General features: G+C 52.1%; 1 protein-coding gene across 15 annotated transcripts; it reads left to right on the top strand.

The window, feature by feature from the left end:
• Positions 1-37: 37 nt before the first annotated feature.
• On the top strand, positions 38-27,799 carry PIP5K1A (phosphatidylinositol-4-phosphate 5-kinase type 1 alpha). 15 transcript variants are annotated; one of them, XM_087771887.1, is made up of 19 exons: positions 38-170; positions 11,279-11,313; positions 12,088-12,177; positions 15,219-15,349; positions 15,757-15,874; positions 16,120-16,272; positions 17,407-17,706; positions 18,278-18,483; positions 19,110-19,193; positions 19,875-19,923; positions 20,341-20,425; positions 20,768-20,905; positions 21,574-21,703; positions 21,815-21,919; positions 22,644-22,724; positions 25,276-25,360; positions 26,014-26,367; positions 26,507-27,071; positions 27,552-27,799. In XM_087771887.1, the coding sequence occupies exons 1-17, from the start codon at positions 113-115 to the stop codon at positions 26,062-26,064; spliced, it is 1,899 nt and encodes a 632-aa protein (XP_087628013.1). In that variant the 5' UTR covers positions 38-112; the 3' UTR covers positions 26,065-26,367; positions 26,507-27,071; positions 27,552-27,799. The 15 variants fall into 15 exon arrangements, with proteins under 15 accessions (XP_087628013.1, XP_087628011.1, XP_087628016.1 ...); XM_087771889.1 differs by adding an exon at positions 10,170-10,356 and having other exon boundaries at positions 91-170; positions 26,507-27,799; XM_087771885.1 differs by having other exon boundaries at positions 26,507-27,799.

Raw genomic sequence — 27,799 nt, 5'->3', positions numbered from 1 at the left:
CGTGGCCTAGCGGGGAGGGGCGTGGCCTAGCGGGGAGGGGCGTGGCCCAGCGGGGAAGGGCGCGGGTGCCGCGCGAGCCGGCGGCCGCCTCAGGAGGAGGGAGCGCTCCAAGATGGCGTCGGCGGGGCCGGAGTCGGGGGGCAGCAGCGGGAGCAGCGGCGGCCTGGCGGGTACGGGAGCGGGCCCGGCGCCGGCGGGGGGACGGGGGGGGGGGCTCGGCGGGAGGCCGGGGGCTCTGGGGTCGGCGGGGGGGCCCCCCTGTGGGGCTGAGGGGGTGCTCGGGGGGGCGAGTGTAGTGCTGAGGGGGGCGGCGTGGGGTGCGAGGGGTATGGGGGGGGGGGGGGGGAGGAGGAGGGCGGCCGTGGGGTGCGTGGGGCCGGCGGGAGCTGGGGGGCGGGCGGCCTGTGGGTGCGCGCAGGAAGGGGCTCGGGGCCTGGGCCGGGCGTGGGGCGAGGAGACGGGCAGGCCCGCGGGCCCAGGGCGGGCTCTCGGGGGGGCCGGGGGTGGTCGTGGGGGGGCGGCTCGGCGCTCTGGGGCAGCGCCGTGGGGGGTGAAGCCGGGGGTGGGGGGTGCGGCGAGGAGGCTGAGCTCTCCGGGGGGGCTGTGGGAGGGAGCAGGGGGGGCGTTACGGGCCGAGGCCCGAGGGGGGGTGGGCTTCACAGAGCCCGGCGGGCTCCCCGGGCCCGGCTGGGGCTGAGCTTCTGCTGGGGGAGGTGGGCGTAGGGCTGAGCTCTTCCTGGGGAGGAGGCCGTGGGTGTGCGGCGAGGACCCTCCGGGCATGAAACCCCCCTAAAAGGGCAGTTGGAGGGGGCGGAGGGGGGACTGGGTTGCGTTAGAAGGGGTGCTGCGATGGGGAGCAGAGGGGTCGGTGCCAGGGGAAGCTCGACTCTCCGTTCCCTTGCGTTTCCAGAGCCTGAGCCGTGCGTCAGGTCGCCTGCCTTGGGGGTGGCAGTGGTTCCTGGGTCCTCAGACTCAGCTGCTGGGGTGCAGAGGGGTGGGGGGAGCCGAAATAAATTCTTTCGGGCAGGACCGTGCTGGGGAAGGGGGAGGATAGCATCTCCTGGGCGGAGGCACCCTCTTCTCTGCTGCATCTGGTGTTGGGCAAGGCGAAGGTAGCTCGTCAAAGCCATTTGGCACCTGTGGGAGGCAAGATACTGCGGGAGCGTAAACATCTTCTGGTTAGATTCGGTTTGATGACTAGAACCGGGGCCGGTAAGAGTCAAGGGAAAGGTCTTGAAGTCCTCTGATGGCTGAGAGTTTCTCTTGCTCCGCCGATTTAAAATGCGAGCTGAATCAGAAGTATGCCGCGTTGGAACTGGTGCCGTCCTCATCCCCGCGGAGGGATAGTAACGAGGGGTGGAAGCCTCGTCTGGGATAAAACAGGGCACTTTTTGTTCTTAAACCTGTGACTCTGCCTCCTCCCAGTGTTTCACAGGTCTGGCAGTGTTCTTGGGGGAGTTGAGAGCCATGTTCCCCTTTCCACAGGCCCCAAACCAGCTTCATCACGCTAGTTTGTGGCTGGAAACCAAAATGACTTTCTCAAAGCCTTGAAATTTACATTTGGCAAGATCCAGCCGTCCTTCCTCCGCTTCCCTGGTAGAGCGTGGCCAGGCTCTTTACTTATTCTAATGCAATATGCTGAAGCTTCCCGGTCAGTGGGACAGCACTTGTCACCCAAGTCGCAGCAAGGAAAGAAGAATCCCACGGGAAGGCTTGCGGCTGAACCACGACTTCATTGGGCGCTCTCGGAGTGTCGGTGTTTTGCACCTTAAGCCCAGCTGCCTGCTACCCCACTTCTCTTCTAGGAGTACTTAGGGCCGGATTGCTGTGCACCACCGTAAAAGGAATTTATTTAATTATTGCTGCGGCGTTGATGAAGTATCATCCAGTGGGGATGTCTGTATGCGCTCGATTTTCTGGCTTCTCAGCTGTGTCCTTTGGGCAGCTTTGAAGACAGACATCCAATGTACCCAGTTTGTCTTTGCTCACCGAGTGAGCAGGCGTGGGGGAAGTCGTACCTGTCAGTCCGATAAAGCCAGTTTTGTGAGGAAGAAGAGAACGCTTGGGTCTTTATTGGTTGTGGCAGCCGTGGTGCCTCGGCACGGGGCTGGGCGTCCGGGGGCAAGACCCCTGGGTGTTTTTCTGTTGCTTTGGGGCTTTCTTTGAGGTCTTGATCTTCTCCCATGCCTGCCTGTCTTCTGAGCTGAGAAGGAGGAGCCGGCTTCAGAAAGCTTGAAGGGTTTCGAAAGCATTACTGAAGAGAAAATATGCAAGTAAATCTCTTCTCCCTTCCTGGTGGAATGATTGCTATTGTTCGCTTCTCTGGCTAGCGAGGTGTTGGCTAATGCGCGTTTCCCACAGGATTTGAATTCTGGTTGTGACAGAGCCTCCGCCGCGTGACGTGTGTGATGTGTGACGTACGTTCACCTTGGCTGATCCCTGACGGCGCAGGCTTTAAACCTCGGATTTCAGCCCCACCTCCGGGAGACGTGAGGCCTCTCCGGGTGGTCGCCCTCTGCCCCAGGCAGCGCTTGGGCTTTGAGTAGGACCCGGTTCCTCTGCGGCTTCTGGAGAGGACGGGTAGAGCTGGAGGTGACGAGCGCTGTGAGGCGAGGAGAGCGATCCTGAAATGGTGCTGGAGGGGCTCAGCCGCCGTGCGTTGGGTGATGTGGCTGCGGAGGAGCTGCCTGCGCCAGGGTCCCGCCGTGCCTATCCCCCTCCCGAATGTCTGCAGCGCTTGTGTTTAGCGTCCTGCCAAGAGGAGGCATTTGCCGGCCTTGCCGAGTACGCTTTCCCCGGTGTAATAACGAGGCCCTGAGCAAACACTGGGTCAGAGCCGTAATCGGGGCTTTTGTTTTTGCCCTGGGCAGAGGCCGGGAGGGCAGCAGGATCAATTTTCGCCGGACCGTGGCAACGCATGGCTTCAGCTTAAATATCTGATGGCCGTAGCTGTGCCTTGCTTACCTGGCAACCCCTTCCGATGCCGGAGGAGCAGCTCCACGGAAGGCAGGGCGGCAAAAGGAGGCCAGTTGTTGTTTTGGACATGAGGTTTTGCTTTGCTCCATGGTAAACCTTAAACCACCTCAAGTCCTGCCACAGCTTTTTGGGGCGCTGTCACCCTCAGTGGCCCATGGTCCGCTTTGTTATTGGCATTATCCAGCGTAGATAAAGGGGATATGGATGATTTTGAAACCCTTCCTGGGCCAGGCAGGCAGCGGTTCCCCCTCTCCCTGCCTCAACGCGTATTTAATTCGCTAGGGAGACAGGCAAAGAGGTTTTCTCATTTTGCTGCTTTTGCTTTGAAGCAGCATCTGCCAAAAAATGCTAATGTGGGATTTCAGTTGTTTGGTCCTTTGTGCCTTGGGTGCTGCGGCTGCTTTACAATTACCGGTCCGAGTGAGTTGAGAGTTCATTGTCACCCTGGCTTCAGGCCCCTCCCTGGAGTCCACAGACAAAAGAATTGTTCTCTAAAATGGCTCAGTCACTTCTGGGGACAGGGAGATCATCCCGACACATCTGAAGGGTGCCGAGAGCAGGGTCCCGAACTGCTGAGCCCTTAATGTAGGTGTAAAACACCCAGAAAGACTCCCCCCCCCCCCCCCCCCCGAAATCCTGCCAAAGGGACAAAGCTTTTGTGATCCCACCTAGCCGAGACTGAGTGTGCAGGGGGGAAGATGAGTTTATTAAATAGAAACATCTGAGTGGCTCATCATCCTCAAGCTTAAAATAGGACCGTCAAATGACTCCCAAGTCCCGTTATAAAAATCTCTCCTCTTCCCCACCATCAACTGTGAAATCTCTGTGGGTGTCGCAGGTTGGTATCGTCAGCCGCGTCCTGTTGCCCAAACTCTCGCCGTCCCTTTTGGAGTTGTGCTTGTGTGTGATGCCCACCCTGGTGCGGGGCAAAGCTCCTTTTCTTTAAGGTGGAGACAAAAGATGACCGTCGGAAGAACAAAGGTAGGAGCCAGCTTGTCCAAATAAATGACAAATTCTGTCTGGCGGAGGGAAGCTCATCTGGCGAAGCAGTAGCTAGAAAGCGAGTGAGAATCGTGCGGTTTTGGGGGGGCACCGATGACCTGGAGTACCATTTCCTCATTTATAACTGAATTTCCCCTTGGAAAGTAAAAGCCGCTCCTCCCTCGCTCGGGCTCCGCCGTGTATCGTTGAAAGGGGCCGCTCGGTGTTTTATTTCTCCTCCCTGCCACCCCATGTTAGTCCTGCAGGGTTCAAAAGCCCTTTTTCTTTTTTTTTTTTTTTTGAGACGGGGGTGAATTAATGCCACCTGCGCTGCTTCCCTCTGCTCACCCAGAGCTTCCTTCTTCAGGATCGGGGCTTCATTTTCCCCTAAATGAAGTATCGTAATCATTCTTGCCCTTTCTTGATTGCTATGTAATAGCGGTGATTAAATGTATTATCTCGCTGCATCCCCACAGACTCTGCCTTGTTTAAAAAGCGGAGTGCTCCCAGGGCAGAAAGATACCTTGCATCTGACCTAAATCTTACTCTTCTGGGAAAGGATTGTTTATCTTCCCCCAAATTAAGGAGGTGGTGCAGCAGGCAGGGTGCTAATTCTGGTTTCCCTGTCGCCAGCTCCCTCTGGGGTCGGTTTTGAGCAAGTCCCTTCCCGGGGCTTGGTGGTGGTTGCAGAGCCAGCTGGAAAAGGAATGCTTGGAGCATTTATCGTTAGGATTCATATCCCCAAAGTAGCTCCCGATAGCCGTAAAGCTGGACTTTAAATTCATCGACACCCTGGAAAACACGGCGCCTTTGTGTTTCTTGAATAGGCGTTGCTATCTTGGAGTGGGGATCGACTTAATTTTTAAATCGCCAAAGTGTTTTGGTGGAAAGGAGGAGTAATGCAGAGCTGTGAAATCGATGGTCTTCGGCCAGCGGTAGGATTAATTTCCAAATGGCAGAACCTTGTGTGAAGCTGATGTGCCAGAAGATGCTGCTGTAGGGAAGGAGGGTCTCCCCAGCTTTTCTGCAGGTTACAGGGGCAGGAGTTGCCCTCAAATATTCCAGAAAGTGGCTTTGTCCAAAATGCCTTCAGCAAAAATTAGTCTGCCCCCTCTTCTGCTGGGAAACTTGAGATAACCTCATTCCTCCTCCCCCCGAGATAGTTTTGCGATGAACCATATGGAAAAGCAATAACAGGAATCCTCGCCGGCCGGCGCCTCGCCCGACCGCGTTAGCCCTTGCTCGTACGTGCCTCGTTTCCAGCCGCTTCCCTGAAGCTGAAGGTAACTTTGCTGAACTTGCTCACTGATTTATTTTCTTTTAATTGTGATTTTTGCAGTTCCGTGGCGCTCTTTGACTTCCAAGCGGTTCGATAATGAGGACCAATGAGTTTGCGTGTCCGTTCTACCCCAGAGTTGGTACTTCTGGGGGAGCAGGAGGCCATGGCTCTGGCCAAAGGGCTGCTCTCAGGAGAGGGATGGTGGGGGAAGAAATACGGCCGGGAGTCAGGAGCAGATGCTGGAAACTTCTCGCTCACTGTCCTTTTTGTCTTCAGAGTTTCCACCCTTTAGTTCTACCATCTGCCTACCGGTCCGTGGGCTGTCTCCATCCTCTGCCGCTGAAGACATCATGCGTCTAAGTCTCATTTATTTGACTCGGAGTTTTTTTTATTTATTTCAAATGTTTTTCAGTGGAGAGAGTAACTCATTGTCAGTCAAGATGTATTCGTGGTTCCACGCACATTTAGACAGGGTGCTTTTGTGACCACTGATCTTTGGTCAAGGTCTGCTGTGCTGACGAGACACGAAGGAAAAGCGCTTTCTTCCCAGCCCTGGTGAGTTGTGTTGGTTTTGGATTGGAGCTCCCAAATAGCTAGTTGCCGTGAAGCACGTCTTTCCTGGAATCGCTGGGATAAGCCCCAAACGGTGGATCCAGAATCTCGGTGAGGTCAGCACTCGTCTGCTGGTGTGAGCACTGACCCGTGCTGACCGACCTCCAGGTGATGGAGGCGGCAGCCCAAACCCCATCCTCTTTGGCGCGTTCTCTTCTGCTCACCTCTGCAGAAGGCGGAGGAGTTGCTTGTTTTGGGTTTTTAATTGATTTCTAGATGTCATGCCTGGCCTCAGCTCTCTTCTGGGTACTTAGAAAATGCTGGTAACCTTGTGCGTGGAAACCTGTTCTTAATTCTGCCCCGGCCTCTTGGATTAAAGAATTGCTGTATTTCTCCGTGGCTAGGTACGCTGACCTCCTCACAAAGCGCTTGGCAGCTTGCTGGTGAAGAGAGATTGAGGAAGGGTTTACTGTTTCTGCAAAGCAGCGAGAAGTGTCGAGATAGCGTTACAGAGATTGCATCTCCTCTCTCTTTCCCTGGGCCTTTTCCCAACGCGTCGCCCGCTTGCCGGCGTGGACACGTCAGCGGTATCCAGTGACTTTCAGGAGTGTCCCGTCCTCCATCAACAGGCTCGTAAAACAAGCGTAGGGGAGAGGGAGGAAGATGTGGTAATCCAGGGCAGTAAAATCAGTCATGCGTACATCAGCTGCCGGCTGCTAACAGTGGTGGGAAAGATAACCCCCAACAGGAATCTACAACGTGCACGAGCTCTTTATCTAGAAACTGAGCTCATGAGCTCTCGTACGGCAGCTTTGATGCCATTGGTTTAATGTCCTTAACGTGATTTATCGGAACAAATCTATTGATGCAGAGAATTTCAAAATTATTACTCACTGCTTGGCCTTCTGGCCAAGATCAAGTGTTTGTAAGTGTTTTATCTTCCTCTGGAGGGCCGTGTTCTGCGCTGGCAGGGGCGGGCTGTGTGATCTCACGGGTTTTCTTCCATCTCCAGCTGATGAAGAGCGTTGGCTTTGACTCTTACTTCAGGCCAGACTTCTACGGTTTTCCATAAGCGCTTCCTGAGAGAAGCAAATGAAATATGTAGGCTCTTATCTTCCAGCGCTGCGGAAAAGGTTTTTATTGTGCGTGACTGAGGTGCCTTGCTCAGGAGGGTTTTGCTTGCTGAGTTTCGACCTTTGTTGTCTTAACTTGTGGAAACAGGATTTCTTTTCGTGTTTCTTTAACTTTCTTGGGGAAAAATATCTCTCGTTCCTTCAAGTAGCTGAAGTATCAGTTCACCGTGGCAACTGTATAACCTTTTTGTTTTTCCTCGTATAGATTTCAGCTTTTTGTGCTGCTCGGTGATGTCGTTTCGAAGAGGTAGATGTATTGCATATATGTGCTTAAAAAAAGCATGGTTTCTTCCTCTCCAGTAACCAGCAGCAAAATGCCGTTTCACGTAACTGTCTTGGCTTTTGAGGATTGACAAAACTCGGTGGGTTTTTTCCCCTAAATAAGCTGCTACCGCTCTCAACAAAAGCTGCTGTTTTATTGAAGTGTGTTGTGTAAGCGCTCTCCTGACATCTAAACAGCTCTCCGCATCCCTGTGCGCACCAGCAGGATTGTTCCAGCGGGGCTTTTCTGCTTTGGTTTCTGCCTGGTTTGCACTTTGAAGAAAAGAAATCTCGCTGCTGTTCCCATTTGCAGCCGTGGCCTTGGGCTGGGGGGGACTGATCCCAACAGACTGTTGGGGGGGGGATTTGCAGGCAGAGAAAAAAATGTGTTGGGGGATTTCTGTGCGGACAGCGACGTGGATGTGTCCACGGAGGCTCCAACGTACCACGCGTCCTCCAGGTCGTGTTCGGTGGGTCTAAGGCTTGGTCCTGGACCGACTTCTGCGTGTGCAGAAGTGCTCTTATCGATGGTGCCGCTGCCTGCAGGCAGAGTCCAGGTGAGGAAGGAGAAAATTCCCATTTTTGAGCATTAAGAGGACCTGTTTGGGGAAAACCCAGCTGCCTCTCTTGCCCTGGCCGCTTGTTTGGCCGAGATAAAGCCTGCAGTCAGCAGCAGGGCCGGGGAGGAAGGGCAGTGCATGCCGGTGTGATGTGTCCTGGCGCTCGGCTTGCCCTGCTCAGGCGCCGGAGAGTTGAGCTTGATGATGTGTTTGGGTGTGCTAACGTTTTCACTTTTTATTTTAGTCTAAAACAGGAGACGCAGCTAAAATCTGTCTGAGCAGCTCTATTTAAAAATAGAGCAAAGCGAGTATTTGTCCTGGCTATACCAAATTAGCATGCTCGTTTGCTAGACGAGTGAGCACCTGACCCGAATGCCTCGTTACGCGCTCCTTCCAGTGAAATGTTTGTCCGAACCATCTGGCCAGGTGCTGTCACCACAACTTTTTAGCTTTTTTCCCTAGTGTTTATTTCACGGTCGGTAAGAGTATACTACCTGTTGCTGCCTGAAAATAATCCCGGACAGCTAAGGCTGGCGGAAGGCAGACAGCTATTTATTTAGGTTGATTCAGCTTCCAGTAAACAGCTCCGAGGAATGCTCTGAAATCGCCTGTCGGGATTGCTCCCAGAATCACGAAGGAAAGAGAAAAGGAAACTTCTTGGGACATCGTGAATTCGTTTTTGGACAGGACTTTCTAACCCTGATCGGTTTCCTTTGGCCAGAATTAACCGTTTAGGTCTCAAGCCACTTTTTCAGTTGTCAATCTGGGTCAGAATTATGACTGAATTCTTTCATTTCAGAGGTGTTTAAGCAGATCTAGAAATAGCACCGTTTTTGAAGTAATTTCATTTTGTTACATTTATGCCATTGGATTTAACACCTTCACTTCTCCAAGCAGAGTGTGTGTGGGACAGACAGACAAACTGCCTTCACATAGCAATAAAAAAAGTGGAGGTAACCGAAACGTTTTCATATGGAAACCTCCGAGTTTTGTTCTCTGACCTCGGCCAGTAACGCTTTCGGTAATTGACAGCGCTTGTTTTCGCAGGACGCGCGATAGACCTGTCCGTAGCTTCAGTCCGGCCTTGGAGCTGAGCAGACCTCGTCAGCTTGCATGTTCATCCTTGCACTCAGATGTGAATAAGTGCTTTTTGTCCTGGTCAAACAGGAATTACCTATTTCCCAACCAGCAGCAAACTCGTTTGGAAACTAGCGGGAGGGAGGGAGGGAGGGGGAGCTTCCTGCCACGGAAACTGGGTGCACTGGGAGCGGAGCGATGCTCTGACCACACGCTGCGGCTTTCCCTTGTTGACTCACCCTTTCTTGTAACCGGCCTGAGAGGGAGGATCGTTGTTGTCGCTTCCCAGATCGCTACGTGAAAGGGTGAACCGAGACGCCGTGGTCTCGGGACGGTGGGGGAAGAGGAGAAGGTGAAGCCGATGCTCTGGTCTGTGCTGAGGTGCTGTACGTCTTCCTTAAAATCATGGTGACGCCTCTAAGATAAAGCTGTCCCACGGTATCATGGGGGACAAACCAGCTGCGCCTTGGGATGCTAGCTCTTCCAGCCAAGGCTCGTTGTACAGTCTCGCTTTTAATGGTTGTTACGTGTGATCGAGGCAGGGCAGAGGAGATTTGCTGCTGGGTCCTCTGGTGAGAGAGCTTTAGTTGAATCCTGGTGGAATATGGTTTTGCACAGATGATTAAATATTAACGCAGCAAATCTCCAAGGTGAGGAGGCTGGCGGTGCTGCTTCAGGATTGCTTAAATCACAGGGCTTTTAGAGGTTTCGATGTACATAATTACAGATACCTGCTTAAAAAAAAGGCTTAATTGCTATTGAACAGGTGTTATGTTGTGGTGCCCGGGATGTTTCCTCCGTCCCTGTGTCCTGATGGATCTTGGCAAGTTCAAAAGCCTTGCGGCAAGGTGATGGAGTCAAGCTTTATCGGTCTCGTCGTAACGCACTAAGTCACAGAGGCTTCCTCCTAGGTGGAGGTGCTCGCTCTTCCCCTTGCTACCGGCCCGGGTTTGGGAAGGGATGCGAGAGGGTCTTTTCTTAAAGGTCTTTTCCAACCTAAGTGATTCTCCGAGAGGTGAAGCGGGGCGGCCGGCTCCAAAGAGCCCCGAGTGCGCCGGGGAGGAGGAGGAGGAGAGCCAGCTGCGAGAAACTTCAAACGCAAAAATTAGAGCTTGTCGGGACAAACTTTCTCGTCTTTAAAGGGGATGAGAGGGGGTGGGAAGGCGGTTGGAGCCAGTCGTTCTGTGCTCGCTTTGTTTAGCAAAAAGCATTCGTGAGTTTTTTCTTCTTGTTTGCTTGTTTAATATGTATTGAAATGAGAACTTTGATCATTCGATAAGGGGATCAGAAGGCTGCTGGATTTTGCTGTGAAGTACCTCTGTTCCTTCTGCTGATGTGCAGTTTTTGTAGAGCTGTAGTGCTTGCTGAAGTCACAGCGTGAGTCTTTACACCGCCTGTAACAGGCGAGCAGAAGGGGCTCTCCGTTGAGCGAGCGGTGGGTGGACCCAGAACCGCTGCGAGGATTGCATGTCGTAATGCTTCATCTGGGAAAACAATTACTGGATGTCGGGGGAAGCAACCCTGCGCTTACTCCCTGGTACGATGGGGGTGTTGCTTTTGGGTGGGGGTGGTTTTATAAGGCTGTGATCGTGGCTCCCACGTAAAAAAAAAAAAAATCTGTTGCTGTGTCTGAAGTAGAAAGAAAAACAAAAGGAAAGAGCTTGTCTGGTTTTCTGGGCTGGAGGCAGAAAGCACATCGCTACGTTATGCATCTGCCTGGCCGGGGCAGCGTCCCTGTCCTGGGAGCTCTTGGCCTCACTGGTGTTGGGCTCAGCCTGGCTGGTGGCTTTGTGGTGCAGGCATCGCAGAGGGGCAGTGTCACCTAATTGCTTTTTTTTTCCTTACTGTATCCAAAAAAAATGCAAGACAGGAATCCAGGCCTAAAAGATAAAAGTTAGTGCATCACCTCGCAGATATTTTGCACTATGGTAGTAAGAAAATCCCCGGGCTTGGCTTCAAGTGGAAGGGTTGATGTTCTGGGCCTTTTAATAAAAGGTCCTGGAAATAATTTTAAGATAAAGCGTGGTCAGCGCGTCTCCTGAAACACTGCAGAGCACTTGGCCCTCCCAGTTCTAATTAATAGATGGCAATAATCCTGCAAAGCCCTGTAACCCCATCGAAGGCAGGGAGGTTGCTGATCCCACCTCTGAAGGTGGTCCTGCGCGTCGGCGTGCAGCCGGAGGAGAGCTGGAAGCCAGCTGAGCGGGGCAGAGCAGGCCCGAGCCGATAGCATCGGCACAAAGCTGAGTTTGGCTGGCGAGCCAAAATAGCATTTCCGTGTGGCTTGACAAAAATTCTCTCTGCTGTAAGAGGAGAGGCTGGGAAGAAATCAGCCATGAGTCAGTGCTTTTTTCAGATGCCTTAAAACGGTCGAACCAAGGCGGTGTGGTGCGTCAGGCTTTTTTGTGATGCATAATAATGATTAACCCTTTCTGAGTGGGGCTTTTTTCTTTTGACAGGATCATCTACTTTCAAAAAATCGCTCACCCCTGAGGTAAGTTTCTGACCGACAAGCTGGTTTGTTCCCTGGCTGAGAGAATGCCCAAGTTCAGACTTGAGTGAGACTGGAAAAGTAGCAGACAAGTTAGGGGTAAACGAGGCAGTGGTAAGTACAGGAAGCTGTGGATACTCCTTTGGGAAATGGGAGCATCGCCTTACAAAGAGGATCTCCACAGAAAACCCAGCTTGTCCTGAAACTGAACGATTCTCCTGCCACCAAAACACCACGTCGATCATCTGCTGCTGTGAGCAAGACGTTCAACTGGTTTTGACTGAGAAACACCATTTAACAACCGTGTGTTAGAAGACGATGAGTCAAGCGAGTTCTTGTGGCATGAATCAGAGCAGAATTTGCCACCTTCCTAAAATGTTTTCTCAAAGACTCTGCCTTATGGCAGAAAGCACGGTGACCAGCTGCGGTGGGTCCAGACCTGCCTGGAGCTGGTCTGTTTGTGATGAGGGTGATCAGAAAAAAGCAAACCCTTCCAGGTGGTCTTGCATGAAGGTGTTTCTCCCTAATTAGATGTCTGGCCTCAATCACACAGGAGTCAGTGGGTTCTTTGAAGGCATTTCAATGCCGTTGCTGTCCCGGAGCCCAGGCTGTACCGTGTCCTCCCTTTCCACGTGTGTAGGGACCTGGAGCTTCAGCACTTCACAGGCTCCACCTCTGAGAACACCAAAATTCTGCCAGTGGTTCTGGGCAGCCACCGACCTCTAAGGCATTGGGGTTTACATCCTTGGTTCTTACCATCTTTTACTCCAATCCTAGATGCCGGGTTCTTCTGGGCAGCCAGGCTCACAGACGATAAAGAAAGGGCACAGAGGAGTGGACTCCACGGGCGAGACTACCTACAAAAAGGTAATTGCTGCTTGCACGACTCATTTGACTGTTGTCATTCCCCTCTTTGCGATGCCAGCGCTGCCCAGAGCAGCGGTGTCTCACGAGGCTGGGTGTTCGACAGCGGGTAACGCCTGCGACAGTCGCTGAAGAAGATCTCAAAGGAAAGGAACCAAGGGACTGAATACGCGCTTCTTGGCTTCTCTTCTGTAGCCTTCTAAAGCGGGGATTGTTTTTAAACTTTGCCCATTAGCAACACTTCCTAGGCCTCTTCTGGCTTATTGGGTGCTTTCTGTGCTCTTCGGGCACAATAGTTTCTATAGATCTTGTGGCATTGCTGGAATTTGCTTTACAAAGGGGAGATTGTTTGGGTATTTTTAAAAAGCCTGTAAATGTGGGTATTTAGATGCTGCTTCCAGTTTGTTGGACTTGATCAGAATGGGCCGACTTTCCCTGAAGTGAGATTGACTTCTAGGATGTAGATTAAATGGGTAATGGCTTGGTACGGGCATTTCACTGCGTTGCGCCAGCGAAGCTTCTGGTCCGAAATCTCTAATTCACATGTACCTCCGTCGGGAAGCAGAGGGGAAGGGAGGAATTCAAAGGGTGTTTCCACAGAAGCTGGCTTTTGTTATACTGCCCTTTTTGAAATCGCTTGTGTCTCCAGGATTGCGATCTGGCTTTCAGTTTCCCAGGAAATTTAGAGATAAAGTTAGGCAGCAGTAACAGGAGAGAAGAGTAGAAGCCAATGGAGAATGCCTGAAATGTTTCTTGCGAGGGTCCCAGAAACCTGGTGGGACACTGCATGGGATTTATCTGGGAATGAGACCCATGGGCAGTTCGTCTGTTTTCCATCCCCTCCTTTTCCGGGGTGGTAAGTTGTTTTTTAAAATTCTTTGCCATGTAAGAGCGATTGTAAACAGGCATTCAGCTGATCGTGCTGGCTAATAGAAGAGAAAAATACTTGTTCCTTGGCAACCTGGCCCCGTGGCTCTGTGTTCACAAACAAGGCAGCATTGCTGCGTGGTGTTGGTAAGTTCTGCTTTTCAACAGTGAGGCTGTCCGGGGAGTTTAGGCAGGGCTAGGTGAGCTGGGCAGAGAGCTGTTTTCAAGCAACCTTAGCCTTTAGAGGGTAAGGAAGGAAAGCGGAGTCAAGTTCTTCCTCCTTCCCCGTCTAATACCGAAGTAAATATCGGCTAGAAGGGGGCAGCTGGAGTAGAAAAGGACATTGTTGACAAGCTGGAGTTCCTGCCAGTTTTTGTTGCTCTCCAGGGAACCGTGAGCAGGTCTCTTGCAGCTATGATAACAGAAAAACAGGGAAGGGGGAGAAATGTTGCTGGTCAGTTTACAAGGCTTCATGGAGGATGTGTGCCTGGGGAAGAAGCTTGAAATGTTTGTCCCCCAGATACTGCCGCGTCCTCTGTTGCCAAATGCTTTGATCTACAGTGATTTCTTGCATGTGGCAGGGGGCTGGGCTTTGTTTAGCTTAAGGGCACAGACACAAACTGGTTGGATTGTGAGCCCTGGATCTTGTTCTGGGTCCAGTTGCTTTATGTACAAGCCAAGTGAAATGTCCGTGAGCTGCAGTGCACAAATCCAACCTGCACCTGCTCTGCAGCCTCAACATTTCCAGCGGGCTTTGCAGCAGAGTTCATATCTGTCCTGGTTTCAGCTGGGATAGAGTTAATTTTCTTCTTAGTAGCTGGTATAGTGCTGTGTTTTGGATTTAGTATGAGAATAATGTTGATAACACACTGATGTTTTAGTTGTTGCTAAGTAGTGGTTACACCAGTCAAGGACTTTTCAGCTTCCCATGCTCTGCATGGCGTACAAGAAGCTGGGAGGGGGCACAGCCAGGGGGCCTGACCCACATTGGCCACAGGGCTATTCCACACCATATGACGTCATGCTCAGTATATAACTGGGGCGAGTTGGCCGGGGGGGAAGGGATTGCTGCTCGGGAACAGGCTGGGCATCAGTCAGGGGGTGGTGAGCAATTGTGTCGTATATCACTTGCTTGGTACATTATTATTGTATTATATTATTATTATTATTATTATTATTATTATTACTACCACTACTACTATCATTCTATTTTATTTTACTTCAATTATTAAACTGTTCTTATCTCAACCCAGGAGTTGTCTGACTTTCACCCTTCCAATTCTCTCCCCCACCCCATTGGGGGGGAGTGAGTGAGCGGCTGTGTGGTTCATAGTTGCTGGCTGGGGTTAAACCACGACAATATCTCTGCTCCAGGAACTGCTGCGCCATATAACATCGGGGTGTTGAGCAGATCTCATCTGGGCTGTTCTGGGAAAGACAGCCCGTAGCACGAGCTGGACCGAAGCACGTCTCGGTGGTCTGAGATGAGGTCATGTGTTTCATAGACAGAGGAGGACATTGTTCTTGGACAGTTTGTGCAGAGGATGCAGGAGCGGGGTTCGTGTCTTTGCTCCTTATTTAAAAACGACAGTGATCTCCTTAGGGCTAAAGAGCCACGACGGAGCAAGAGGCAGATGGAGGAATGCGGCAGCACCAAACAGAAGTGTGCGTTGTGTGCTGGCCGTGCCTGCCCTGTCCTGCGGAAGACCCAAGTCTGTGCCCAGGCTGGGAAGGGGCAAGCTTCAAAGTGTGTAATTCCAGGACCTGGCAGACCAAGGTGTCAAGAAGTGCGTTTATCGTAGGGGCACGAGATAATCTGTCCCTGGATGTCTTCCCCCTCTGACTGCAGGGTGTAGAGATGAGTGCTGGGGGGATGAAAGGAAATTCAGTCCTTTTAAGGACCAGCTGGGTGTCGATTCCAGTTCAAGTCCTTTACTGCTCGACCACCCGGAGTGCAAATGTCGAATAGGGTGCTAGCGGGGATGTAGGGGTGTTGCCATTGCCAAAGCGATGTTAGTCAATGAGAAAGAAATGATGGAAGCTGGAACCAGTAGGTGTAAAATACCACGGCTAACAGTGCTGTTTTAAACTGGGAGCTGTCTTTTCTTTAACTCCTTTCATTCCTGTTTCCAGTCTGCTGCTTCACATTGTCTAACTCGCTTTCTCTGCCCCTCCAGACGACATCATCTGCCTTGAAAGGTGCCATTCAGCTGGGCATTACACACACAGTTGGAAGCTTGAGCACCAAACCCGAAAGAGATGTTCTCATGCAAGATTTCTACGTAGTAGAAAGTATTTTCTTCCCAAGGTCAGTGCTTGCTTTCTTCTCTCTCGCTTTCATAGCGAGCAGCAGCATTAGTTCCTAACCCTGCTTGCTCATGAGGAAGCTGCACCAAACCGGGACAGTGGAGCGCGGGAGCGAGCACAGGCCTCCTGAGCAGAGCTGCTCGGTGCGCTGCTTACAGACCAGCTCTGGCTCCGGCCTGCGACCTGTTTCTGAAGAAGCCTGGCTCTTCCCTGTACCTGTCCGCTGTCGGTCGTGTGAACAAATGCAGGCTTGCTGTTGTGTGTGCCTACGCGTGTCCCTTTTGGGTGGGTGCTTTCTAGCCCTCCAATGCGTCGGAAGCAGCCAGCCAGTGGGTGTTTGCTTTTAGGGCAGTTTCTTAAGAAATGTTTCAAATACAAATACTTGTGTGTGCTTCTCCCCTTGATCAGTGAAGGGAGTAACCTGACCCCAGCTCATCACTACAACGACTTTCGGTTCAAAACCTATGCTCCAGTGGCCTTTCGCTATTTCCGGGAGCTCTTTGGGATCCGACCGGATGACTATCTGGTGAGTTGGTCGTTGGACCAGGTTCCCGTTTGTTGCGTACTCTGTGGGGCGGGTGTCTGTCCTCTTCCCCCTCTCGGAGCTGTGGAGCTCTGTAGGCCCCGTGGCAAGCTCTGTAAGCACGGCAGTGGATGCTGTATGTGACCCTGGGGTTTGCCTCTGTTAATGTTTAAAAGGAAGAGCCTTTGCGCTGAAGTTTCCTATTGATGTCTCTCTCACCTCTGCATTTCCCACCTTGTCCTCATCAGTACTCGCTCTGCAGTGAGCCCCTCATTGAACTTTCAAACTCCGGGGCCAGCGGATCCCTCTTCTACGTATCCAGCGACGACGAGTTTATCATCAAAACGGTTCAGCACAAAGAGGCTGAGTTCTTACAGAAGCTGCTGCCTGGCTACTACATGGTAGGTCGCTTGGGCGAGGCTTTCTCTGCGAGCTAGGGAAGGGTCCCCCGAATGTGTGACGAGATGCTGCAATGTACCGCCTGGTAGATGTGAGCAGAGGTCTGATCTGTGCCCCAGCTGAGCAGCAGCTTCTCTCGCAGCAGTGACAAAGACGGTTAGGGACTAACACAAGCTACCTGGCTATCGCGAGCCTGGCGTGCTGCGCAGGGGTCTCGGGCTGCGCTTTGACTCAACCCTTTTGGAAGATGGCAGGCTGCTTCGTGACCAGCTGGGAACTGTTTGTTGCTTCCCTGCTGCACAGCGTCACACCCGTGATACTTTGTCTTGCAAAGCTGTACTTGTGTTTCCCTTCCCGGGACTATACTTGGTTCTGTCTGCAAAGATAAAGTATCCTGTTGAACTCTGATTTTAACTTTCTATATATAGAAGCAGCAGCTTTGGAAGTAAAGGCGTATTAAGTTTATGAGAGTGGCTATAGCAAAAAAGGCTTTATCAGTTCTGGAGCAAAATCGGATCCCACCCTGAACACGATGTCTGTGTCATCTGACTGCTCGTGTTTATGTCCGGCCTGGCCTGTACAAACCACCTCTGTGAAAGGGAACGTAGCCCTGAGGTAGTCCTGCCATATAGGAGTGCCTCAGGGCTTCTGATGCTGTTAGGGTCACTAGCTGAATTCCTTGAACTGTTTCTGAACCCACAAATATTTTTGCTGTGATTATATCCCAGAACCACATCGTTTTTCTTCAAAATTCTGTCTAGTGCCTTCTGCAGCCGTGAGAGTTGAGATCCGTCTCTACCCTGATGTATTTAGCTTGACCTAAGCGCCAAATTTAAAAAGGCTAAGCACGAGATCTGCCTGTGCTCAGAAGCCTCCCCAGCTTAGCTTCTGTGTGAGTGAGCGGCAAACTCCTTCCTTCCTTCTCGCGATCAGAGAGGTCGTTACCAACTGTCGACATCGCCCATCTGTTCCCTGTGTTCACCTGCCCTTGTCTCTTAGCTGCTTTGGCGATGGCTTTGAATCGCTGCCAGCTCCATTTCAATATAGAAGCACGGGAAGGAGCAAATAACACCTCTACCTGGCACGCGAATAACCAGAATGGCTTGGAAGGTATTTCTTTATCTTTGGCATTTCAGAATTTGAACCAGAACCCAAGGACGCTGCTGCCAAAGTTTTACGGCTTGTACTGTGTCCAGGCCGGAGGCAAAAACATTCGTATTGTCGTGATGAACAACCTACTGCCACGCTCTGTCAAAATGCACCTGAAATATGACCTGAAGGGCTCCACCTACAAACGCCGAGCATCCCAGAAGGAGCGGGAGAAGGTCTTCCCAACATACAAGGACTTGGATTTCATGCAGGACATCCCTGATGGCCTCTTCTTAGACTCCGACATGTATAACGCTCTGTGCAAGACGTTACAGAGAGACTGTTTGGTAAGTGGAAGGGTGAAGGGTGTCATGGAGAGTCATTTCCTTTTTCTGAGCCTTTCCCACAAAAAGGAGATGGGAGCTGCCACCCTTGTAGCCTCTGCCTGGGGTGTTGACTTAAAGAACCCCTTTTTTTGGTGATGGTGTGGAGAAGAAGCAGGACCTGGACCCCAGTTCCGTTCAATACTTCCAACCTAAATTAAACCCAGCACTGCCTCTAGAGGTGGAGGAAGCACCCTCTGCCAAGGCTGAGCTCTGGAACAGCGCGGGACCCGGGGAGAGGGGCGGGATGCTTGGCTGAGTCTGGCCAAGTTGTCAGCCGCCCTTGGGCGGCCGTGCAGAAGTCCGTGTTCTCCCAGGCTTGGGTCCCCGTCTGCGCAGGAGGAGTACCGACAGCTTTCCTCTAACTCCCTTTGGCGACGGGAGATGAGCTGACTGTGCACGAGCTGTGGGTTAAAAGCCATCCCCTCAATACACTCGGGTCTAGGCAAAAATGCTGAGTGTGCTCCTGAAAATGTCTGCTCTGACACTTTCCCTGAGCTTGCAGTAACGAGTGAGCCTTTGACTTTCTGCCCAGGTCCTGCAGAGCTTTAAAATCATGGATTACAGTTTGCTCGTTGCAATCCATAACATCGACCTGGCGCAGAGAGAGCACGCGATGGCAGACGGGACGTCCCAGACCGATATGCGGCGACCCGCTGCCCAGAAGGCCCTCTACTCGACAGCCATGGAATCCATCCAAGGAGAGGCCCGGCGAGGTGGCACCATAGAAACGGATGACCAGTAAGTCTGTGTCAGTGTTGCTGTTCCCAGTGAAACGCTGGGAGGAGTGAGGGGTAAAACCCAAGCTTGGTTAATGGAGACTTAAATTGGATGCAGACTGGGCTATACAGGATGGCTGTCACGCAGGGCAGAGAGGTCTCGATGTCAGATTTTGTGCTTTTGTATTTGATTTCACTTCCTTAACGCACAAAAGATTTTCTTGCCTTCCAGGTGGCATTTGAGAGTTCTCTGCCCACCGGTTATTGGCAGCTCCAACTAGTTATTTCCATCCATCTCTAAGAGACACAGTGAGTGCTTTGTTAGATCAGACTTAACGGCCCGTAAAGTCCAGCTGCCATCTTAGTATGGGCGGTAGTAGATGGTCTTTACAGTTGCTTGGGATTAATCCTGGTCTTCGATTAAGCTGTCATACAGAGGGAAGAGGGGGGCAGTTCTCAGGAGGTTGAGCTAACTTACGGAAATAGCATTTTGCTCTTCCCCAGTTTGCTAGCTGAACAGTAGGTGCCTCCCGCATGTCGGCGCTTGTTAAATAGTTCGCATAATATTCAGCCCACGCTAGGCTGCGTGAGAGAGGCGGTGGGGTGCGAGAACACCCTGTTTCATGTTTGCGCCCCGTCCTTTTCTAGGATGGGAGGCATTCCAGCCCGCAACGCGAAGGGGGAGAGGCTGCTGCTGTACATCGGCATCATCGATGTGTTGCAGTCCTACAGGTAAGAAATGTTGAATAACAGCTTTTTATCGCCTGAGGCTGAAGACCACTTTCCAGCATTGTCTGCCCCTGCTTGGTTGTCGAGATTGGCTTTCAAGAAATAGTTAAGACAGAAATTAACTTTTTTAAAATTTATTTACCACTTTCTATTTTCTTGAAGTCAGCTATTTTGGGATCAATTTCTGGGTCTTGCTTACTGTATTTACTTCATGTTCCTGGAATAGATTTACTCTTATGAAGTTGTTTGTGTGCTGTGGTAGTTGTACACAGGCACGGTGCAGGAAGTGGCAAGGAGAAAAAACAGGTGGTGGCTTAAAATGGCCATAACCGCTTCTCCCTGTAAAACGACAAATAGCTGTAAGGCTTACCTTTTCTCCTGTTTATATTGAAATGCAATATGCAGAGGGTTGCATATGTAAAGTCTCTGTTAAATGTCATTGCAATTCCACTGCCCTTGATGTGAAACTCTCTCCCTGGGAGAGTGACCTGTGCCATCAGCCCCGTGTCTGTGGAACAGTCTTGGAAAAACGGGACGATGAGGAGAGCCTAAAGCCAAAGGAGTCGCGTTTGGGGTTTGTTTGCCACTGTGGTCAGAAGCCAGGCTCAGTGCTGAGCGAGTGTGATGTGATACAGGCAGCGGGGACTTGGTGTGAAACTTGTTTGTAACGCTTTCCTTTGTCAGATTCGTCAAGAAGCTGGAGCACTCTTGGAAGGCCCTTGTACACGATGGGGTAAGTAGAAAAATATCACTTTTTAACTTGTTTAGCAATAATACCAGAGTCTTTTTAAACTGTGCTGGCTGTCCTTGCTCCTTCTGGGCACAGGATCCTGGATTTCTAGGGCATGTGTGTGTTTATGCTCTTATATAAAAGTAATACTTTCTAGGTACTCTCAGAAATGTTGGTTTTGTTAATGCTGATCATCTCCTTGCTCATTAACGAGTATTGATTGCTTTGTATATAACGCCTACTGTTTGTAGCTAATCTGCTTCTCGCAGCTGCTAGTGAGAGCAACTGTGAGAATCCCTGCCTGCTCCTAGTCCAACGTAGCGTGTGTTTCAAGGCTAACAGCCTGAGAGAAGCTCTGTTAGCCTTGGGTGCTCGTTAATTCAGGTTCACACGTTAATGTTTGTCCCTTGGACTTTCTAGGACACTGTATCTGTGCACAGACCCAGCTTCTATGCTGAAAGGTTCCAACGGTTCATGTGCAACACAGCGTTCAAGAAAATACCACGTAAGTACCTCCGCGCAGCTGTACCCTTGGCGATTGCCGTGGTTTCTGGCTTCTCCCTGCTCAGCAGCCGTGGTTTGGGAAGGTGGATGACAGCATGCAAGAGCTTTAGGAAGTCTGTTGTGTTGTGTCACCCCTTCCTTCCTCCTAGATTGTTCTTGCCTCACAGATGTGGCCTTATAGGAGCTGTTTCATCCATCAGCTTGTTCCTTCAGGGCACAGCTCTTATGCCAGACTCTGTCACTGGAAAGTTGCTGCATCGGGTCTTTTACTCCTTCCTGAACGTGTTAAAAAAATGCTTTCTGTTGTGTGTGTTGTTTTGTTTTTTTTTTTTTTGTCCTTAAGTAAAGCCATCCCCTTCTAAGAAGAGCCGGTCTGGCACAGCAGTTCCTCGGCGGAGCTGTCAAGGAGGAGTGCCTTCCCAGTCACACATGTCGTGCGAGACAAAAGCACAAGTAACGACAGAGGCAGATATAGAGCAAGGTTGGTTCCTGGGCTTAAAAAAAAAAAGTTAGAGAAGTTACTTTTCAGCTTGTGTTTGTCTGGTTGAAGCTTGCTGCCTCCTGAGCTGTGCAAGACACCTCCATGTTTTGTGGTCTTGCTAGGGGAGGGCCTGTTTTCTGGGGTTGTGGGTGCAAGAAACCAGACGGGGTCAAAAATTCACACGCACCACGTGGCCTTTAACAACACGTGAGAAAGCCTGGAGGAGCAGCGAGCCCTTCAAAGGCTTGGCTGTTTCCAAGTATTCTGTTGCCGCAAATGCAGGGCAGGATGAGAGACCTGATGATGTTTCAGTTAAAAGCAAGTCTTTACTCACAAGCAGGATAAGACCAGGTTGTGGAGGTGGGGAATTGCTTCTTCGTGGGATCTTTTAGCCTCGTCCAGGCATCCAGCGTGGCCCCCCGGTGCCTGGTCTCTTCCCAACAGCTCATGTCCGTGGGGTTTGTGTCGGGGAGAAGCTGGGCTAGGCAGTCGTGTGGAGGCTTGGGCTTGGAGCAGAGCGCTGCGTGCAGGGCTGGTTCTTCAGCGCTCGGGTGTCGTAGATGTCATGGGTGGGATCCGTCACGGATCCCGACCCATGGCTGGCGTGGGAGCTCATGCCACACGATCCTGCTTGTGCTGGTGATGGAACAGTCTGTGCTTCAACTCAGGTTCCCACCTTGGTCGCCCAGATCTCCTGCCCAGGACCCTGCCAGTAGACGAAGCTAACAGCGATTCCATCGCAACGACCCTGTCCACTTCTTCCTTGGGCAGCGGAGGCCTCAACTCACCCGCAAACAGGTGAGGCTCGTTGCGTTTCGGCACGTGGCAGGCCGGTGGCTCCTGGTTTGTGAGCTGTGGGAGGGTTCTGTGCCGCTTTATGGGATGTTTTGGATTTTGGCATGCTTGCAGAAATACCCGTTTGAGTGATCCCTGTGGTGTTGAGCAAGTTCAGTGCTGTCGGTTCGAGCATGTGCAAGGGGGGAGCATCGCCGTGCTGCGTGCAGTCCGTTACAGGTGACGTGATCTTGCATCTTCTGCTTGGGCTGTGTGGAAGTCCGGTGGCTTTCAGTTCCTTGTGTGTTCTGTATTCAATGGCTTTGTTCTGAGTTGAGGTAATTGTGCTGAAGTGAGTTGGTGAAACTGTCGCTGCTAAAATGTACGTGAAGAGCATTAACGTGGCGATGGGTGATGCTGGCGATGACCTTCCTGCTGCTCTTTTCAGAGGGTTGGGCTCTCTTGCAACTTACTGATTGGGTTGGCATTGAGCTCCTACACCTCCTCGGGAAAGGAGGCTGCAGGGTTATGCGCAAGTGCGGTTCAAAATGTCTCGAAGCTGAAGTGCATGGAGAGCCCTGAGGGAGCTGGTGGCTGCCTTTGAATGTTTCATTTCTTGCTGAAGTGGTAAGGCTAGCAGGGACGAGGAGGAGCTGTGGTCCGAGAACAATCCCTTTCGTAGAAGTTGTTCCGAGGTGTTAACTTCTCTTCCTGGAAGCGATCGGAAACCATTTTCCCCATTCCTGACCCACTGCCTGCACAGTGGCACAAAGTGTCCGCTCTCTCCTGAGCTGCAGGAGAACGAGATGCGATTGTAATTAACACCTCTCACTCCCTCTGTAAAACACGGAAACCTCTTGGTAGAGATCCTAAACCAGAGCTGCTCCTTTCCATACGTCAGCATGCCTGAGGTGTTCTTTTTATTTACTTAACTGCGGGTCTCTCTCCTTCAATCTCTACGTAGGTCAGTGGGCGTACAAGTGCATAAAGCTGACAGCTCAGCAAAGGATTTGCCTAGAACAGCTCCTGGCACCTTCCTGCCTAGGTGAGGGGGGGAACCAGACTCTGCCCGAAACCTTCTCCTGTCTGGAGGGTGTGCTCAGTGAGACGGGCCCTGGGGTTTGGCCTCACGCTTGTCGCTGGCCAGCGGTTGCAGAGGTTCTGTACAGTCAGTGCGCTCCTAAAATGCAGTGCTGTAACGTGGTGTGTCCCTGTGCCAAGGCTCAGCAGTGCTTAACGTGTCTGTCTGCTGTGAGGCTCGATGGTAAAACCTCTTGGGATGGTGCCCCCCTCCCCGCGTGGCACTGAGCACCCTTCTTGTTAAAAACACGGGTTCTGGTAGGTAAGATCAAACCTGCTGCACAATTGCCTTGAGTCCCAAGTGGTTCCCCAGGTGCAAAGCCTGGTCTGCGCTTGCCCCAGGTACCTCTGGAGCAGAGCACACCGCTTACCGTACCCTGCGGGCGCTCGAGCGTGTGGTTACCCTTTGCCAACATCCCGTAAAACCATGTGCCAGCGCCAGAGGGTGGTAATGAAATCCAGGAGGGAGAACAGACCAGTGTTTTCTCCCGTGCGGGGCCTTGGGATCTGAGCTCCCTACATCAGACCTGTTGGCAGAGGTGTAAATCCACTTTTGTGACCTTGGGAGATCCGTAAAGCTCTGCAAACCCTGAAAAGGATGAAAGCGATTTGTGGATTATTGATATATAATGATACAACTTGTTGAATGGATTTAAAAGGTTGTGTTTTTTTTTCCCCCTCTCTGCAGAATCAGCTGGTCTAGTGGGGTGTTAAATCTCTAGTCCTGTACGAAGGGCAGTGATCTCACCCAAAATCTCTCCAGCTAGAGCTTCTGCCCTTCCTAGGGGTGGGCACAGGGGGAAGGCAGGGTCTGTCCCGCTCCAGATCTGCCGTAGGAACACGAGCTCAGCCCTCTCGTCCGTGCTACGCCAACCTCGGTCTCTCTTTTGCAGCACGGCCTCGCGCCTGCCTCAGAAATGTTGCCACGTGCCTCTGTTTGCGGTGTGCAACCTGTGCGTCGAAGACGTGCTCTCTGCGGTGGCGTAAGCGATAGCGTGCGGGCGCCCTCGCGAGGCTGGGGCTCCCCTGGTCCTCAGCCCAGCTCTGTCATTAACCTCTGGCAGAAGCGTGCTGGTGTTGGGGACACCTAAATGCCAGCGTGTGCTGCTGGGAATGGAAGCTGCTGACCGGCATCCTGCGGCAAGGGGTTCTGGAGGCTGATCCCCTCTGTTTGAGAGGGGCGCTTCTTTTCCTCTCAAGCACTGTGATTTAGTGCTGGACTTGGTAGTGTTAGGTGAATGGTTGGACTCGATGATCGTAAGGGTCTTTTCCAACCTAAATGGTTCTGTGATTCATCCTGCAGCCCTGTGTTAGGACAGAGCTGCTTACTGCTAATTAAGACGACCCTCAAGGGCTGTATGCCCTGTAACCACCACTGAGCATCCTCGCCTTTAATTTCTGCGTAGGTCAGAAGCAGTGAGCCACCGGTTAGAGAGCTCAGCAGAGGAGGAAGCCAGAGCAGCTCAGAGTAACCGGGCACGTAGGTGAGGCATGATCAGGCAGAGAGGGAGCTGTGCCTTCCCAGTGAGGGTCCCTGCGTCTCCATCTGGGTGTTGATCCAAGGGTGTTTGCGTGGGGTGACGTGTAGCCTGATGACTGAACAGCTCAATGCTTCCTGTGCTTGGGCAACAGGCAGTCGAATACCTGCTCATTAAGGCATCCACTGCGGTCAGGCTGTGGCAAGCCCTGGGTGTTAGCTGCAGGGGGGCCAAGCAGGTCGTGCTGGCCGTAGGCAGTCCTCTGTTAAGTCGCCAGCGCGCCGGAGAGCCCTGACTGCTTGGCCTAGGCGAGGTACGCGCTCGCAGGCTTGACCTCTCGCTCGGGGCAAGGAGAGAAGCTGTGGTCACCGTATCCTCGGTAGGAAGTGGGGCAAGGCCCAAGCTGGGAATTGGAGTTCCTCAGCCAGCAGGTTACGGGCTTTTAGCTGTGGGATCCTGAAAGAAATGGGAAAATAATGGGGTATTAGGGTAAAGCAAGTCTTCTGTGCCCCACCTTTTCTCCTTGGTGGTGTATCCTGCCAGGCGCTCAGCGTGCCCGTGTTGTATATCCTGCTGTCAGGCTATAGCTCGCATTCAGAGCGTGAAAGGTTTGTAAAAGGTTTGCCGGGGCTTTTTCAAACCAGGGCGCCTCTGGAAAGGCTGAGACTCCCTGAGCTCGGGAGCTTTGTGCTTTCTTTGTCCCTGGACTGTTTTCACCCAGGACCATTTCTATGTTGATGAGGTGCTTGAAGACTTCTGTAAAGAGGTGCTGCTGCCTGGCTGGACAAGAGAACCTCCTTTCTAACGTCTGAAGTCCCATCGACTGGGGGGGTGATTTTCTAGGTGGTGGTTTAGGTGCCTGCCCCAGCAGGGATGGCTTTCCCTGTGCCTCCACGTTCAACCTGCCTAACAAACACCTTTGTGCCCTGCTGGGACCTTCCGTTGGCTGGGTACGGCAGGGCAGCCCTGGAGACGTGACTTATTGACAGCTCACTTTTTAAAAACTGCTTTACAGGTCTCCCCCTTCTGTTTCCCCAGCGGCTCCCCAGGGCCTTCCATACCTGAGCGCTCAGCAGAGCTGAGAGAGCAGCTCGAAGACCTGCAAGAGACGGAGATCAGCTTTGTGAGTACTTCCCTGTTGCAGAGCAGCTCTGGAGGTGGGTGGAGAATTGCGGGGGTTACGTGGTCCCTAGTTGGGCTGGGAACACGGATGCTGAGCGGGATGGGCGAGTCGACCAGAGTAGGAGCAGATGTTCTTCGTCCCCCTCTGGTATGCGAAGGCTCAGCCTGCCTTGTGCTAGGCACCGTTCACGCTGGTACTGATAATCTGCTGCCCCAGTGGCCTTAAATTCGATAAGCAGGAGGTGAAGCAGAGACATTCCTCTTTCCTGAGGGCCCAGAGCGGGTCTGATGGCAGAGAGAAAACGGAGTGAAGCTGACCAGGCTCATCTTGCCGTCCCTGCGGCAGATGGTAAATCCTCACCGACCCTCCTGTTTTAATGTAGGATGGTGGCTGGGGTAAGCCTGAGCGCGACGGAACCCAGCAGCCCGCTCCGCTCTGCCGCTCCCAGGGCGGAGAAGGCTTAGGGGAGGACCCGGCAGGAGCCCTCGGGGGAAGGCAGACCCCTCCCCAGCATCTCCCCCTCTTTTCTCTTCACAGTGAAGCAACACCGAGACCGCTGCGATGGAAGCGGATTGTTCTGTGCTCTGCGTGGTCTGTGGAGTCTGACAAACGTTCAGCCCCTGTTGCTGATTTATTATATTTTGTTTTTTAAGAAATCTTATCTGGACGGAAACCTAAAAGCTGGAAGGCTGGGCTACACTTAGTGGGATAGTGTTAACAACGACCGAGCCAGCGCAGCTGAGCCTCGGACACCTGGAAGTCTCCTTACAGCAGAGCCCACTGCTGCGTCCCCGCTGTCCTCCTTTCTTTGAAGCCGGCTGTTAGGAGGAGGAGGAGGAGGAACTCCCCGTGTGGGCTGAAGCCCTCTGGAAAAGGGATCTGACTTTCAGGGAGTTGCTGCTTATGATGCCGACACCACAGACCTTGCGAGAACGGGCGACTCTTCGGAGTTACGGGGGGGGAAACGGGCATTAGAGCCTCGTTGGGGCAGTTTGCGACAGAGCAATGTGGGTTTATTTTGTATTTTAAACAAGTTTTTAATTTAAGTGTTTCTCTGAATTCACTCATATCACTTCTTTTTAGTCCTGCAATATAGTAATGCTTTTTTTTTTTTTAATAAATAGGGTTGTTTTTTTTTTTTTTCAGTGTTCCACCATAAAGTATCTCATGTGAGAGGCAAAAGGGGGAGCAGAAGCCGCACTGCCCGTGGACGAGCTCCTCTCCCCTGCCAGCCGCTCCTGGCTGCCGGAGCCGCCTCCGTTTTCAATCTTGCATTGCCCCGAGACCACGGCGAGGAGAGCTGGTGCCGCGCCGTGTTGCTCGGAGGACTTTGAGTGTGCGAAGCTTTTAAGACGTCAGGGAGGTTTTGGATTGCTTTGTCCCCCGGTTTTTAAACTAAGCCCTCTCATCCCTTCCCCGCCAAGCAGGGAGTCGCAGGCGAAGGGAGATCTTTGTAAGGGGCACGCTTTTTTTTTTTAAAGTATTTCTTAAGCAAACGGACCAAACCCAGCCTGCTCCGTTCCCTTCCCCTGCCCTCCGTCCTGCTGCGGGCACCACCTGCAAAACCCTTCCCGTTTTTATAGCTCGGCTCCCTTTTGATACCTTGTCGACCGCAGCTACCGTACAGGCCCCGGTGCTCCCGGCGGCTTGAAACCGAAATTCCTACCGAAGTGGCTGCCTGGTGTTGGGCCGGACTTCTGCCTCCTCAAAAGTACGGGGCGTTTTGAGTCCGGTTTTACACAAAATAATAAGCTGAAAGGAGGGATTGTTCTGCTGCCGTTTCCCCGCGGTGACGCCTGGCCCACGCCGGCTGCAGACGCTTCTCTAGAGATCTCAGAGCAGATGTTGGACTGATCTTTATTTTCACTAAATGCTTTTTTTAAAGAAATGAAGTGACTCTTCCCCGTGTTCCCGGTGGGTTAGAATCCTCCGTTCTTTTTTATATATAAAAAAAGTAATTTAAAGTTTGCCCTTGCGGTAGTGCAAGGGGTTTCTATACTAATTAGCAATGATTGCTAAGGAAACAAAGAATGTAGTGGTGTAGAAAGGGGTTGTTTTTAGTTGACGTTTCAGAGCCAAGTCTCTTCCCACCTTCCACTTCAGGCTTTGAAAGTGGATGCAACACAAGCTGATGTTTTTTAAGAAAAAGCATTTTTTTCTTTTTTTAAATTCTCTTATTTTTTTTCGAAAGACCAAGCGGAATGGCCTTACTCCGGGTATCCGGATCCCCAGGGGGCTGGTGGAGCGCGAGGACGGTCGCCGTTCACAGACTGTTTGGTTCTCAAGGGCTCTCAAACCTCTCCACGCCGATTGACGTCGCGACGAGACCCGTGAGCGGGAGGAAGATCGGCTCAGGGCCGCCCGCGCCGTCTCTGCTGGATCTTCCCGTCCCCCTCCCCGTCCCCGGCTCCCTCCAGCAGGTTCCACTTTATAGCCGAA

This window comes from Nipponia nippon, unplaced genomic scaffold, assembly GCF_047370975.1.
Source record: "Nipponia nippon isolate SJK-2023a ecotype South Korea unplaced genomic scaffold, ASM4737097v1 scaffold_36, whole genome shotgun sequence".
Taxonomy (NCBI): domain Eukaryota; kingdom Metazoa; phylum Chordata; class Aves; order Pelecaniformes; family Threskiornithidae; genus Nipponia; species Nipponia nippon.
The sequence above is the reverse complement of the archived record's forward strand: the minus strand, read 5'-3'. Positions and strand labels throughout refer to the sequence as shown.

Excerpts from the sequence above, each read along its gene's own strand:
- PIP5K1A (XM_087771887.1), top strand. The coding sequence starts at position 113 with ATGGCGTCGGCGGGGCCGGAGTCGGGGGGCAGCAGCGGGAGCAGCGGC. Across the intron at positions 21,704-21,814 it reads CTCAACTCACCCGCAAACAG|AAATACCCGTTTGAGTGATC; the intron begins GTGAGGCTCGTT and ends GCATGCTTGCAG. Across the intron at positions 25,361-26,013 it reads AAGAGACGGAGATCAGCTTT|AAATCTTATCTGGACGGAAA; the intron begins GTGAGTACTTCC and ends TTGTTTTTTAAG.